The sequence below is a fragment of the Staurois parvus genome, unplaced genomic scaffold, assembly GCF_062004578.1.
Source record: "Staurois parvus isolate SC_StPar_1 unplaced genomic scaffold, SC_StPar_1.0 ptg000530l, whole genome shotgun sequence".
Classification (NCBI taxonomy): Eukaryota; Metazoa; Chordata; class Amphibia; order Anura; family Ranidae; genus Staurois; species Staurois parvus.
This window is the reverse complement of record NW_028318326.1, coordinates 6,565,721-6,582,542: the sequence shown is the minus strand read 5'-3', so window position 1 is coordinate 6,582,542 and position 16,822 is coordinate 6,565,721. Positions and strand designations below refer to the sequence as shown.

General features: G+C 41.6%; 1 protein-coding gene across 3 annotated transcripts in view; it reads right to left on the bottom strand.

Moving 5' to 3' along the window:
- ATF2 (activating transcription factor 2) overlaps positions 1-16,822 on the bottom strand; it is a 159,638-nt gene that overhangs the window by 114,140 nt on the left and 28,676 nt on the right. For all 3 annotated transcript variants that reach the window (XM_089690469.1, XM_089690471.1, XM_089690470.1), the window contains exons 6-7: positions 15,735-15,910; positions 5,204-5,318 (exon numbers count right to left, since the gene is read on the bottom strand). In XM_089690469.1, coding sequence (XP_089546595.1) covers positions 5,204-5,318; positions 15,735-15,910 — 291 coding nt within the window. The remainder of the gene's footprint in view (positions 1-5,203; positions 5,319-15,734; positions 15,911-16,822) is intronic.

The window sequence follows — 16,822 nt, the reverse complement described above, 5'->3', positions numbered from 1 at the left end:
AGAACAAACACTTCTGGTGGAGTGAGCCTTTACAGGAAACGATCAACCTTCCCATTCAGGTTGTACGCCTAATTAATAATCTGCCAAACTTACCATGCAATTGTGGATTGAGAGGCACTCTGTCCCTACTGGGATCCCTCAAGTAATAAAAACAGTGTCAGACTGACAGATTGAGGACATGGGTGAGAGACAGACTCACACAGCCCTAACCACATCCAAACAGTGGAGAGCAATCTCCTTAAGATGCTTAGGAGCTGGATAAAAGGATAGCAACTTTATGCCCTGATTTAAATGACATGCCGAGACCACCTTAGATAGAAGGGAGGTTTGAAGTCTCAAAACAACCTTGTCCTTGTGAAGTACAAGAAACAGTTCATTACAGGAGAAGGCTGCAAATGCAGACATCCTCCTGATTGAGGTTATGGCACCAAGAAAGGCAACATTGTAGGAAAGAAGAGGGAGAAAAATTTCCTGAATTGGTTTAAATATTGTCTTCTTATGGGTCAACACCACCAGATTGAGGTCCATCAGGGTCAATGGAGATGTACTGATGGTACAGTGTGAGCCACCCGCTGGACAAAAAGCTCTGACCAAAGAATGAGAAGTTAGCTCTATCTGCAAAAGTACTTTCAAGGCAGAAATCAGACCTTTAACAGGGCCAGGGAATTATTCAAGCCGAACTGAAGGAAAGATAAAACCCATCCCACTGAGAATTTCCTGGAATTAAAGCATGCACTATGTGGTAAACCTTGTGGGGCGACAACATTTTAGCCTTCAACAAGATGAAGATCACACACTCTGGAAGTCTCCTGTCATTCTGAATTGGGCATCAACAGCCAAATAGTTAAAGGCAGTGATGGAACACAGGTTCCTGAGCAAGAAGGTCCTGACAATTCAGTAGGGCCCACGGACAGTCTGCTATGTCCAAGAACTATGCCCTCTTGGGCCCAATCAGTGCAAACAAATGTTATAACTTCTCTATCTTCCGCAGCAAGTGAAGCAGGAGTTTGAGAGGGGGAAACACAAAAATCAAGTTAAACTGATCCTAGGGTGTCACAAGAACATCCACTATGAAGGATCAAGGATTTCTGATGCTGAACACAAACCTGTCCAGTTTATGGTTGAATCCAGCAGATCTATGATGGGCATTCCCTACCTGAGACAGAATGACTGAAACACCTCAAGGTGGAGTGATCCTGCTTTGGGATCCAGGAATTCAGCATGTCAATTTTCCATACCTGGAATGTGCACCTCAGACAGGACTAGAACATAAAGCTCTGCCAAAGTCAGAATAAGATCCATTTCTCTAAGAGCAGCCTGATTCTTAGTACCGCCTAGATGATTGATTTACGACCATGGCTGTGGCATCGTCACAGTAGGCCCTGACTGGAAGCCCCTAGAGCGGGTGTCGGCAACCCGCGGCTCCAGAGCCGCATGCGGCTCTTTTTCACCTTTGCTGCGGCTCCGGAGCACACTGCCCACCAGGTGACAGGCAATAGGGTTGCCGTAGCTCAGTGGTCGGCAAGCCGCGGCTCTTTACACATTTTAATGCGGCTCTTCTGTATGCCGGGCGCCCGCTCCCCTCCCTCCTCTCGGGCGGCCGCCCCAAAAGTCAGGACTCTGCAGCTAGCCCAGCAATGGGCAAACTACGGCCCGGCGGACCTTTTAATCCGGCCCGCGGAGCGTGGCAAACATTGGCTGTCAGGATGTAGGCGGGGCAGCATGACGAACTCCTCTCCTCTCACAGTCCGCCCTGAAGACCGGAACGGCGCGGGAACACGGCGAGAGGAACGCGCGGAGCAAAGGTAAGTGAATTGACACAATATGGGGAATGAATTACTATAGGGGGGATGAATTACTATAGGGGGGATGAATTACTATATGGGGGATGAATTACTATGGGGGATGAATTACTATATGGGGGATGTATTTTCAGTTTTAAAAATGTGGCTCTCAAAATAAATTTCAATCGTGGTTTTGGCGAGATTTGGCTCAGTTGAAAAAAAAAGGTTGCCCACCACTGACCTAAGGCTATGATTGTGATTATGACGATACACTGTGGCCCTGATTAACCCTTTGCTTACTGGGCCCTTAAACCCCCTTCATGACCAGAGCGCTTTTTGCAATATATGCAGTGTCGGATTTGTTTTAAATGTTGCAATGGTTTTGCGGCTCCCAGTCTTTTTTTCCCTTCGGAAACGGGTCCAAGTGGCTCTTTATGTCTTAAAGGTTGCAGACCCCTGCCCTAGAGCAAAAGAGTTCCATTAAAGGGTAAGACAAATTGTCCTAAGTCCCAGGATGTTGAGCGGTAGCTGGGCTTCCTCTGATAATAACATCCCCTTAACCAACCAGGAAATTCAGAACTCTCCCCAGCTTGACAACCTGGCGTTTATACCTTCCATTCCATCCAGGGAAAGCACTTTCCCAAGTCAAGCAAAGAGTTGGACAGTCACCACTCCAGGGCATACCTTGTCTTGGTGCTCATATGGATGGGGTGGTCCAAGAACAGATTCTGTTCGCCCCAGGCTGTCAGGTTGTTGAGTTCCAACAGTCTGGACTGAAGCAGAGTATAGTGGACCACCTCAAAAGAGGCCATCATTAAAGGGTAACTCCACTTTCATGGAAAAAAATATATCAAATAAAAAATAACAAAGCATATATAGTTATTACAAAAACCATATGTAAATGTAATATTTTTAAAAACTACAGTACCTTTCCATTTCAGTCTTCAGAACTCTAATTTTCTGTACAATTCAATGCATAATGGCAACCTGGAGGCCTTCTGTTCACCACTGGTGTACAGATCACTTTCTGCTTGTGTGATTGGCTCACTGAGTTTCTCAGAAGCCTGCTCTAAGATAAGTCATATTTTAAGCATCCTCTGCAATTTTAACATTTGGTGAGTTGCACCCTAAGATTTAATACTTTTCTCATCAGAATAAAGAGAGTACACCAGTTGATTGTACGCCCTTTTTTGGTCCCAGACATAGATGATTCTTGCTCCGTTGACCTCTGTGGCTTCTTTAGAGGTAACAGAGTACTCTTACCTTCTGCAATTCTCTGGATAAATATATCCAAGGCATTGTTGAACAGGCATTTGCCCTTGAAGAGCATACATTCCCGCTTTTTCTTGCAAGAAGGCTCCGCTGTGTAGCATGTCAGCCATAGCACACATCTCAAGGGAACTGACATAAGGCCAAAAGCAGAAGTGTAATGTTTCAGGAAATAATTCCATGTGCTGTTTTGGGAGCACCAGGTTCCCTAGTAAGACAGTTTGCCTAAATCAAAAATGCTGCACTCACCAAAGAGAAGAACACAAATTTTTGGTTCGCATGGACCTAAAAGACCAGTACACCATCAACTGTAACCATAAGCATATTATTCAGATACCGCAAAGTCCACGTTGAGGACCATCCAATTCGTAAGGAAGTCGTCAGCCAAATATTGTTGTGTGAATGGCTTGGGGGCACTAACAGTGTGTCGTGGTGTGGCCAGTCCTTGTACAACTGCTCCTTAGCATGAGGATATAGGAGATTTGGCTGGTTTGGGGGTCTTCCAAGACGCAAGACCTGTCACCTTAGCCCCTGGGGTTCTGGTAATGACAGTCTTGCCGCCAGCATCCTAGCACCAATGATATGACAGAGGGGATGGTGGAACAGGAGAATTGAGATGATCTCTTCCCCAGCATTCCTACTGGAGGCTCTTGCCTCAGACAATCATATATAAAACTCAAAACTCATTAGTTATTTGTTTCCTTGCTTGCTGTGTGGTTGGACATTGGTGAGGGGTGTGATGATGACCACGTTAGTTCAAGTTGGAGGCCATGTAGAAAGATACTAAATGCAGTTTGTCCCCTGGGGGACAAATAAAGGTTGGTAAGTCTTCTTTGAGGTTAAGTTCTATGAAGGATAGACTTGGCAAATATGTTAAAAGCTCAATTTAGGGGTTAGGGTCAGATGAACTGTTTAGGCATAGTGGGACACAATTGTGGGTAGCTGTAGACAATACTTGGGTAACTGGAGATAGTAGTGAGGGCTGGGGAGCATAGAGGGGAGACAGTAGTGGGGGAAGATGGAAATGGTAGTGAGGGTCTGGAGCCCAGCCTGATTTATACAGAGTATCAGGTAATATAATGGAGTCCAAAACGTAGATCACCACAATTACTGTGAAAGAGCATCCCTAAACCCAGGGTGCATACGGAAACACAGGATGGGGACAGTAGCTGCAATGTATATTTAATCATATTACATCATACAATAAAGACATACAGTAAAGCAAAATAATAACATGTGAGGGTAGCTGTATTTAACTACTAACCTCTCAGTCATACAAACAGCTGTCTCTACACACTCTGAAATCATTTGTTGATAGTTGTCTTCATGTGTCATATATTAATATTTGTACTTTATGTATATATTGCATTATAACATAAGCTACTCTGGACAATATTATTGCTAACAGCATGAGCATTACAAGCTTCAGACAGCTTCCCTTTTCCCCTCTTTGTGGCACATGAGCCTGCTGTGCAGATGTAAGAGGAGACAATAACAGCAACACCATGTTCACTTGCTATGGCGATAAAAGGTGAAAATATGACTCCCATTACACTGTGGGCAACTCCATCCAATCCATCCACTTTACAATTACAAACAACTCCTAACACAACATACAGTATTGTTTACTTAAGACTTTGAGTGATTTTCCAATTTTAACAGTGGGAGATCCCTTTGTTTTAGGAATTCTGGTCAAAGGCAGAGTCGTGACCCTTGGACCCCCACTAGTCAGCTGTTTGAAAGGGATTTTGAGCAATAAAGAGTGAATTTAGTGGCGTCTACAATGAAAACTGCATTATATAGAAAAATAAACCTGAGCAGTTTTAAAACTTCCTAGACCCTACAAGTTGTTTTACCCGTTAAAGTCCAAGGGTGGCCACTCCTGCCTTTCAGAATGTTCTCCAACAATGCGCTTGCACCCTTAGTTGAGGACAAGTAAAGTCCCCTTAAAGAAAATTTCTTAGGCTGCAGGAGCTCTTCAAGTATCTTATATACAAAAATAACAGTTTTCTACTCTTGAATATGTGGAAAAGAAAGTAATAGTAAAATGAGATGAACACAAGGGAAATGAAAAAGTATACGATGAATAGTTCACTACACATATCTACACATCAACACTACTAGGAGAATCCACACACATGCAGACTTACTGGGACTGAAGCAGGTATGTGTACATTGGAATTGGTGATTGAGGCAGGAATAGCAACAGGCATGGTTTGTCCATTAGGTAGATGTAACAAGAGAGGAAAAGGACCTGGAACTGGTCTGAGGATAGAAAAAAAAGCAGGGTTCTCACCTTAAAAACAAGGTAACCACAGGCATGAGAAATAAGGGAAAAATAGAAACACATATATTGTGGCCATTTATGCCAGGCATAAAATGGGTGTTAATTAAAAGATACCTATTAGATATATTTTTCTAGTGTACAGGTGATAATAAAACAAAATACCCCTACATTTTCAATTAGTTTGTTTTCATAAAAGAGAGACCATTAGAATTCAAATGCTATGTACATAAATCACCAATAAGATGTGTGAGTTTTACATTACCAACTCAGAGAAAGCTATTCTTTTATTGGCAATACAAATAATATGTTTTTTTGTTTTGTGTTTTTTTTTTAATCGGTTTCTGCAGAGTGGACATGGACAAAGCCCACTCCTCTATGGGCAGTTGGGTTTACATGGATTCCACAGTCTGTTTACACTTGATTACCTTCCGATCCGCCTAAATGGAAGAGGGTGGATCTCCTTCAATTTTTTTTTAGCAGACCTGAACGGACCCGTAGGTAGGCGGGTGTAAACAGAGACAAGTCCGTTTACACCCACCTATCCATAGGAATATAGACCATCCAATCAGGTCCCCCTGAAAAACTGATAGGCAGACTTGAACAGACACAGTGGGGTTGATTTACTATAGTTGGAGAGTGCAAAATCTGGTGTAGCTGTGCATGGTAGCCAATCAGCTTCTAACTTCAGCTTGTTCAATTAAGCTTTGATAAAAAAAAACCCTGGAGGCTTATTAGTTTCTATACTGAGCTGCAACAGATTTTGCCCTCTCCACTTTTAGTAAATCAACCCCATTTCAAAATGTCGTAAATGTTGCTTACGTTGAGAATTGCTACTTTGTAATGCAAAATGAGTTTTTGCATGAAAAAGTCTGTTTTTACCTAAAGTGAAAACAGGGATTGCTGAGTCAAGATGGCTATGGTTTGCTCTGACAAAGTTCTAACAGAAGCTGATGACTATGCCCTCATTTTGCACAGTCTGTACACCGAAATACAGAGCAACCCAGCTCAGCACACTGGACATTCCTTAAGGGCATTGATTTGCAATGCTGGGATTCCACACTCCCGATTTATCAAAATGGCACAGCTGCTGCAAAACACACTCTTCCCAGGGTAAACAGGGGCTATCATATTTGTTCTTACCTGCTGTTGACAGTAAAGTGCTTTATTACTGTGAAACAAGATATTTAGAAATGCTTCAAGAAGTGAACACTGTACATCATAAAAGTGGATCTAACTTCAGAGCTATTTGTTTGTCATGTGAATACATGCTAAATAACATATCCATGTAACATCTGCAGGTATTTTTTTACATCTCTAAGGCTAGCCATACACAAATAGATTTCTCTCTAAAATAAATTCCTCCATCTGCGCTAAACAGCATGGATGGAGTAATCTCCCCTGTAAACTACTGTATTTAAAAAGTTGCAGCACCATCAGGTGTCTGAATACCCAGAACAGTGACTACATGTGATAGGATGCAGTCACTGTTCAGCCGATGAGTTTCCACTTGGCTACTTGATTTTTCAGTCAAAGGTTTTCTACCCAGGTGGTGCATACAGGGCCAACCACAAATCACTCTGGCCTTTGTAATTAATTATACTTTACTATCCTAAACAAATTACACGTCTTTACAACCATTAAGCATTCTTTCTTCTGCCAGGAGAAGGAAGCCTAGGAATGTGGGCCAAAGCATCCAGTGTGTATGAGGCCTAAGATTTAACCACAAGCCAGCCTTTAATGCAGTAATAAATCCAAAACCACAAATGCAATATATTGCAGCTTACCAATCATTAGATATGGTGGCTACACAATCACTAATTGACCCAGAGATCTGGCCAGTAGCATACCTTCTGTATTAGAGTGCCCCCACTCTGAATGAAGGAGCATAGGGGGCACTTTTGGAAAGCATCATTGTTAATCTGGGGGAAGAGGAGTGTTAGATGTACTAACAGATTAAGATACACTAACAAATTGAAGCTAAACTCCAGCTAACAATTTACAGTGAAAGAATTAAGTATGTGATCCCCTGCTGATTCTGAATGTTTTCCCACTCACAAAGAAATGATCAGTCTAAAAATCAAATGGTAGGTGTATTGTAACACAGAGACAGAATAGCAACAAAAAATACAAAAGAAATGCATTTCTAACAAATGATGCACTGATTTCCATGTTCATGAGGGAAATAAGTATTTGATCCCCTATCATTCAGCAGGATTTCTGGCTACCAGGTGTCTTTCATACAGGTAACAAGCTGAGATCAGAAGCAGTCTCCTAAAGGGAGTACTGCTAATTTAATTTTGTTACTTGTATAAAAGACACCTGTCCACAGGAGCAATCAAACAATCAGACTGCAAACTCTCCACCATGGCAAAGACCAAAGAGCTGTCCAAGGATGTAAGGGACAAGAGTGAAGACCTACACAAGGCTGGACTGGGCTACCAAACTATTGCCAAGCAGCTTGGTGAGAAGGTGACAACAGTTGGTTCAATCATTCGCAAATGGAAGAAACACAAAACAACTGTCAGTCTTCCTAGGTCTGGTGCACCATGCAAGATCTCACATCGTGGAGTGTCAATGATCATGAGAACAGTGAGGAATCAACCCAGAACTACACGTGAGGATCTTGTCAATGATCTCCAGGCAGCTGGGACCACAGTCACCAAGAAAACAATTGGTAACACACTACGCCGACAAGGACTGAAATCCTGCCGTGCCCGCAAGGTCCCTCTGCTCAAGAAAGCACATGTCCAGGCCCGTCTGACGTTTTCCACTGAACATCTGAATGATGCAGAACAGCACTGGTTGATAGTGTTGTGGTCAGATGAGACCAAAATCGAGCTCTCTGGCATCAACTCAACTCACCGTGTTTGGAGGAGGAGGAATGCTGCCTATGACCCCAAGAACACCATACCAACTGTCAAACATGGTGGTGGAAACATTCTGCTTTGGGGGTGTTTTTCTGATAAGGGGACAGGACAACTGCACTGCTTCAAAAGGGACAATGGACGGGGCAATGTACCATCAAATCTTGGGTGAGAACCTTCTTCCCTCAGCCAGGGCATTGAAAATGGGTTGTGAATGGGTGTTCTAGCATGACAATGGCCCAAACCACACAGCCAAGGCAACAAAGGAGTGGCTCAAGAAGAAGCACATTAAGGTTCTAGAGTGGCCTAGCCAGTCTCCAGACCTTAATCCTATTGAAAATCTGAGGAGGGAGCTGCCAAACCTCAGCCACCAAACCTTAATGACTTGGAGAGGATCTGCCAAGAGGAGTGGGCCAAAATTCCTCCTGAGATGTGTGCAAACCTGGTGGCCAACTAAAAGAAACATCTGACCTCTGTGATTGCCAACAAGGGATTTGCCACCAAGTACTAAGTCATGTTTTGTGAAGGGGATCAAATACGTATTTTCCTCATGAACATGCAAATCAGTGCATCATTTGTTAGACATGGATTTCTTTTGAATTTTGTGTTGCTATTCTGTCTCCCAGTGTTACAATAAAGCAACCATTCGATCTTTAGACTGATCATTTCTTTGTGAGTGGGCAAACATTCAGAATCAGAAGGGGATCAAATACTTATTTCCTTCACTGTATAAGCAGTTACAGCAAACATTTGTTTTCCATTTTGGGATAAAGGTTTTACATAAATAAATAAAAGCTGTTCAATGTGAATACCCCTCACACTAGTAAATGGTTTAGCTCAACCCTATAACTGCTACATCTACAGGACAGCTTGTTCTGTTGAAAAATAATGGACTTACTGGCCAGATCATCAAGTGAAAATAGAGAAAAGAAAGCCTAAAAATGAAAACTAAAGCAACCATCACATCTAAGAATTGGCAAGCTGCAACATAACAAATGTTTGCTTTTGGGTTCATTTAAAGAAACATTATTGCAAAAAAGATTCCATTCTGATAACATGTTAATGCATGTAATTCAGTATATGAATCTCTATACAGTGTTATAGTTTGTCCCAAATGCTGTCACAGTCCCTTTTGATGGACAGCTTATCATTCATGTAAATGTTGATAAAGAGTTATAGTATAAATAAAAGCATATTAAAGAAAAAAAAGAATCCAGTCCTGAAAACTGTCATTTCACCCATATGTTCTTACTTTTTCTTCACTCCCTGACTGCTACGTTTGGTCACTGGGAATGAGGAGAGATATCCATATATGGGGCGGTACCTGTTTGGCATCTGGTTGAGCACCAGTGTTGTCCCATGGGTACTAGGAGAAAGTTCTAAAGCCGGCCATAGACGGTTCGAAACTCGGCTGGTTCTGCAGGGACTGGCCAAGACTCGAACCTTGTATGAGCAGGCTGATTGTAATCAAGTTGATCGATTAATCATCTTGGGTACAACCAGCTTGTCAGATTTTACATGAGATTATTGCTAGCTATAATCGCTGTGTTCTCCCAGCGAAGGCGGCTCCTCTCCCCCCCTCTGGGAGAAGAAAATAGCTCAGGAGGAGGGATTCCCCATCAACACTGTGTTGATGGGGGAATCAAGCAACTTTCTTTCCTGCAACCCATGGTTGCAGGAAAGAAATTCACTCTGTCTATGGCTGGCTTAAGACTTGTGTAAGCTCTGAGCAGACTGATTTGAGCCTTACACAGGCTTATTATCTTCACTACTGCGGGCAATTAGAGGAGAAGGGGAGTGAATGGAAGGTTAGTATAAGACCCAAGTGAGGTAGGCTCTTCAGGTAATCTATTGTTTTACCTTGTAAGGAGAAAGCACAAATTCACTTTAACCCATAATCTTAACCCCTGATACTAAACTAACATAACCTAACTGATTCCATAACACTGAATTATGTGGGTATAGATAATAGACAAAGGATTGTAAAGTTTACCTGAAAGTAATATTTTCATGTGACTTTCACATTTTTAGTTTCCTGCTGTTTCATATTTTCATGATGGTATTTCATAGGCAGAGTTGTAGATTCTCCCTCTAATGGCTATTTGTATATCAGGCAGTGAAAAAATCATCTTTGCTGGGTGACTGCTGAGACAAAATCAGTTACAAAATAAGCTATCTAGATTGTACTGTGTTCAGCAGGTCATCATAGGTCTAAATAGACCCAAAGACTTGCTTTAAGATACAAACTGCAATTACTGTGCTGTGTTACTAAGTGGGAAGTCCATTATATATATATATATATATATATATATATATATATATATATACATATATATATTTATTTATTTATACAGGAGGGCTGCCATGTTTGCTTGTTACAATATATATACACCGTATTTTTCGCTCCATAAGATGCACTTTTTCCCCCCAAAAAAAGGGGGAAAAATGTCAGTGCGTCTTATGGAGCGAATATGGAGCGGTCGGTCCGGTATTTCCACCGCCGCCGTGTCAGAATACCGGGCCGGCCGCTCAGCTCTGCAGCAAGACCTTACCTGTTCCTCTATCCAGCGGCACGCTGTCTTCCCGGCTTCTGTAGTGTGGGCGCTCGACTTGACAGCCGGGTGCCAAGTGCGTATGTGCAAGAAGCGGTGCTGTTTGTGAATGGTAAGGCGGCACCTGGGACACATGACAGGTCCCAGAAGCCGCCGGACCAATCACAAAGCGCAGCGCTTCTCGCTCATGCGCACTGGGAACCCGGCTGTCAAGCCGAGCGCCCACACTACAGAAGCCGGGAAGACAGCGCGCCGCTGGATAGAGGAACAGGTAAGGTCCCGCTGCAGAGCGGACACTAACTAAAGAACAACTCCACGGAAGTAAGAGCGGGTACCTGTCAAATCCAGGTACCCGCTCCCCCCCCCTCCCCAAAGGTTAGCAGTCATCTCCTGTACTATGTCCGCAGTCTCTGGTCATCTCCTGTATAATGTCTGCAGTCCATTGGTTCAGAATATTTTTTTTCCTGTTTTCTGCCTCTAAAACCTAGGTGCGTCTTATGGTCAGGTGCGTCTTATGGAGCGAAATATATATATATATATATATATATATATATATATATATATCAAACATGGCAGCCCTCCTGTATAATTAAAAGTTTTTCTGATTCTGAGATTATTAAGGCCTCGTTCACATGAGAGTTGAGACCCGTACCACATGAATAAGGCTTCTACTTGTGAGGCTGGAGCTGTGTGCAGGCAGCCTATGTAAGTGAATGCAAATGCAGTGGCTTTAGTGACACAGCTGCCACCCTAATTTGACAGTTGTGCAGATGTGGGTGAGCAGCCCCGAATGCAGAGTGTGCATTTACGCCATGCCCCAGCCCCTGCATGCTTGTCATATTAGGATGTGCAGCTCTGTCTGTACGGCTGTTGCATCTGCATTCACTTATGTAGGCTGCCTGCACACAGCTCCAGCCACATAAGCAAAAACCTCATTTATGCTGCACAGATCTTTGCTCCCCTGTGAATGAGGCCTAATATGAAAATAAAATTCCAAGCAAAATTCATTTAAAGTTTATATATGTACTGTTACTGGTTTACATGTCTACGGATCTGAAATTATCTACAGCCAATCTTGTAATTTCCACTCATTTCCACACTGTAATAGCCAGATGGGTGATACATATAGTTCCAGATTAAGTAATTCATCTTTCTTGTTCAGCAGACAAAGCAAGTAGTAATACTAAATCCAAAGTTATAATTCTTTTTTAATGGGAAACCCTTTTATTTTTGGTAGATATAGCATTAATATGATCAGTTTAAAGTAAATATTAGCCAAAACAAATGTTTTTTGTTTTAAAGTGGAACTTTAGTCAGAAAATTAAGCCCTGTTATATAATTTCAGACCGGCCCATTTTGTGGGTACAACTATGTAAAACATTAAAAAAATAAGTGCCTATACTCTTTAACCACTTCAAGTCCGGACACTTTCACCCCCTTTCTGTCCAGGATAATTTTCAGCTTTCAGTGCTATCATACTTTGAATGACAATTGCGCGGTCATGCAACACTGTACCCATATGAATTTTTTAGCCTTTTTTTGAGACAGATAAAACTTTATTTTGGTGGTATTTAATCACCACTGGGATTTTTATTTTTTTTGCTATATAAATGAAAAAGTCCAAACATTTTGAAAAAAAAAAAAAAAAGTGTTTTTCTTATAAAATTTTGCAAATAAATAATCTTTCTTCATAAATCTTGGCCAAAAGGTATTAGTCTATCTTTTTAATAAAAAAAACAAAAAACAAAAACAAATTAGTTTATAACCAAAAATTTTTATTTAAAAAAAAAAACTTTACATTTTTATTTTTTATAATATTATTTATGTTTTTTTTTAACATACTGTCACCCTTGCCATTGAGAAATAATGTGTGAGCTGTGATTGGTCACAGCTTGTCACATGGTACAAGGCTGTTGTGAATAGCCTTGTACCATGTGACCTCTGTGATCATTCACAGATTTCACTAGTAGTAAGCAATGATGTCAGAAGTGACATCTTGCTTACTACTATTCATGTGATCACTGATTGGCCAATCAGTGATCACATGATCAGGATCTCACACAAAGGTCTCATACAGCGATCAGTGTTCCACTGTGTCCTCCGGACACAGCGGGCACCGGATCGCGGTGCCGCACACTCATAGGGAGCGCGCACAGGGCGGGGAGGATGTTTATAAACGGCCACCCGCTCCTACAATGCTGGTTTAAAAAAAAAGCAGTTAAGATCCAGTAATGCACTGTCTCACCCTGCTCTGCACATGCTTAGTTGCTCCTTATTTTTCAGCACTGTGGTGAATATCTAGAGGCTGATCTGCTAACAGCCTAAAGATTTACTGCTGCTCATGGGCTCTGGGCTTCAGCAAAATGGCAGCCTTTAGCAAGAAGATACAGGAACAATGCTGGCAGCAGTTTACAGCACACACTAATTTTGGTAGCATAATTATTAATGTGGAATGTATGTTCCTTGCTAAAGAACATTATTTTTTATCAAGTTGTTATGGGTAAAGTTCTGCTTTAATGTTAGATAATATATGTAAGGGTTAGAATTTCTGTCAGGCTTTAATTGTTGTGTCCCTGTTTGAAAGATTTCCCTCATAGAATTAAAGGGACATCTCCCACAAAGGGCAAACTGAAGTGATTAAAAACTTGGCAGTAGATCTTACTCTTCCTCACTCAACTAATAGCTATATTAGCAACTTGTGTCCCTGATGGAGAGATTTCTCCTTACTTACGGTCTCTGTGATCACTTAGGAAATGACAAAAAATCTCCCCAACAGGTCCACAAACAACAATACCTTTCCTCAAGGCTTTGTCTGACATTCCACTGTAATGTAAATAACCATTTATAGGAACATGAGGGCAGACACACCTACCATTCACAGACTTTGGCTGTGATTACTACATAGCAGGTCTATACAGTGATTCTGGTTTACTCTTCTCCTCTCTCTCAGTGCAAGCCTATGGGTCTGCTTGGATTGGCTAATAATCTCTTAACTCATCAGATCTGCAGCAAGGATAGAGACAGCCACTAGGAGAACTGAAAAATCTCTGTATAAAATACCGCCATGAATAAACAGCAAGTACGTACAAATGTGAAAGTCACCTCAAGAATTACTTTCAGGTAACAAGTCAAAATACGATTTATTCAAAGCAGCTCCCCCTTAAAAAGTGGAATGTCTTTTAATGAAAAAGTTGGACCTCCTTCCGCCTATGGCGTATCCAGAGGCAGGGCTTTGCAGCAAACTACCAATCATCAGAATTTATCATGTTTGGATTCCGCAACATCTCAGAAATGCACAGTAGTAAACAAACTCAGGCATAAAATTCTGTGCAACACTTAATTTATATCAGGCTGATACAGCTGCACATACAGTAATGTTCGGGATTGCATAATCTGTTTTTTTCTCATATACATGAATGCCAAAATTCGCTTTGGAATGAAAACCAATTCAGTGATAACTCTATCCTGTTCAGCTGAAAGATACCCAATCTCTGCATCCGGATATTGCTGGCACTGCCAGTGGTCCTATGAAGAGTCACTTGTGTTGGGCCTGGCCATTGAATGGCAGTCATACTGGACGCATAGGCCAAGCTTGAGACAGATATTTCCATTATGCTCTATGGCTCGACCAAGGGAATACATGACATTTCAGAAGACAGCAGTCTGAGGCAATGACATGGCACATTTGCCCAAATCAGTAGTTATCAGTGCCAGAGTATTTGCTTTTGGAGTGAACTGTGTATATTTTGTCCCTGCCAGCTCAGGTATTTGAAAAGGCAAGTAGCCTGTAGAAGAGGTGAAGGCAGTGTATACTGTAAAAGGTTAATTTAAAAGCAAACTACTGCACTGGATCTCAAACTAGCATAAATCCAGCAGCATCCAATGTTTTTATTTTGCCTTACATAAATGAGAAGGATAGATTTTGTCCAAATCCATGGTTGTTCTTAAAATAGTCTAATGCTACAAAACATTATTATGAAGGCAAAAGTTGGATCTTTCACTCCGTTTACCTTCCAAAGTGCAGCAGAAACTTTTTTTGTTTTAGGTTTGGAGGATAGAGCCTATGACAAATTTTTAATGCTGTCTGTGTCCCCACATGGCCCTCGAACCCCTCGTGTTTTTGTCTTTTTACTGTATTGTCTCATGTACTGTCCCCCACTATAATGTACAGCGCTGAGCAAACCTTTTGGTGCTATATAAATAATATATAATAATAATAATAATAATAATAACAACAACATGGGAGTTTTCCCCCTACTTCTCGTCAATATGACAAGACCAGGAAGTAAGGGAAAAATCTTCTGACATCCAATTTGACAGGTGTCAGAATAGGACGCATTGGAAATGGAAATTGTCCCCAATGGGGACACAGGCAGCAATAATATTACATTCTATAGTAGAGAGAGATAGGTTAAGAACCACCACTAGGATTTCATTGTCTGTACGCCCACTGGGGAGATTCACTCTCACTTCCTGCTCAGGAGATGTGTGTCAGAACAGGAAGAGATACAGAATTTCCTCTTTGGAAAAGGTGTATTTATCACACAGATCTCTCCCTTCCAATCTTCACAGTCATCAGTTAAAAAAGGCCAGAACTCTATGAAAGATACATTGTAGATCTTTTTGCTGCAAGCAGTAATCATTCATGCACGTTTCGAGAGCACACAGGTCCACTTTGCTAAGGCATGCCTTTACAAAATGCACCTGTGTGCCCTCAAAGCATGAGCTGGTAATGGCTGTTTGTGATAAAAGAGTTATTGCTCACACGAAGTGAGGGCTTATTTCCCATAAGGGGACACAGACAGCATTTAAAAACTGACCCTAAACCCTTTCTCTGGCAGGCAAGTTCATTATGCTTCGGGAGAATCCTCTTATCCTAGGATTCTATTCTGTAATAGCCTCGCCTCATGCTCTTTCGCTGTGTTTTTAAAAGGCACATTTACACAATTAAAACAATGTGCTGTTGCAGATTACTCACACTATGGGCCGGTTAGAAGGTGGCGCTTGGGTAATTACAGAGCTGGAAGTTGGGGAAGGTACTGCTGGTTGAATAATAACACTTGAGTCCGAATTTGTAAGCAGCACATTTGGAACCTGAAGAGATGGAGGTCGAACGATGGTAGATGTGGGCTGTGCGGTTGGCAATGGCACTTCCTAGCAATAAAAAAAAAAACAAGACAACCTGTTATGAACACATACATTGCCCATGGTACAATGATAATAGAAATCTAATTCATTCTCAGAATCACTTTAATAAAGCGTTGTTGAGCGTACAATAGAAAAAAAAAACATAAGCAGAGGTGAATTTCAGGTAATACTGCATACTGCTAAGTAGATCCAGAAATACAGGCTACTGAAATTATAGGCAAGTCTCCTAAAAGCCAAGCTTGACCTTGTCTTCCTACTGGTTAATGAAGGTATGTCTCAGGAGGTGAGAATCCCCAAATCCCACAAGATTCTCCAAATAAATATATCTACAGTTTATGTCTACCTGTTACACTGTAAGCTCCAGTGATTAGCCAAGAAATGCCCGATAGAGCCATGCCATGGGACCAGGGAACGTCTGCTCTCTGGGATCCATGAGGAATTTAAAGTGCAATTTCAGGCAACACCAAAACAGATCAGTATGCTACTGATAACCAACAAAACCGCAGCTGGACTAAAATCAGAAAGTTTGCTCAGTTTACCTCAATCTTAGTGCTGTATATTCCATTCCAGCCAGAATTCAAAGCACATCTCACAGGGCCATTTGGAATGTACCTTCTGAAGCCTGCACTCTATAACTTCCTTTTCCTCTAATTATTTTATCACCAAATCACATTTAGTCTTCCAAGGGGAGCTTTGTCAATCTACTTTCCCATTTTTTAAAGATCCCATTTTTTCTTCAGACTTTATGTATGTGAGAAATCATAAGAAGCCTGCGGTGGGTGTGCTTGAGAATTGCTCTCCTGAATCACAAGCAGTAGTTCTCAAAAAAGAGGCAAGAAAAAAAAAAAAAAAAAAAAGACAATAGGGAGTGGAGTGGGCTGAACCAGCAAAAGCGGGCGCGCAAACACACACACACTA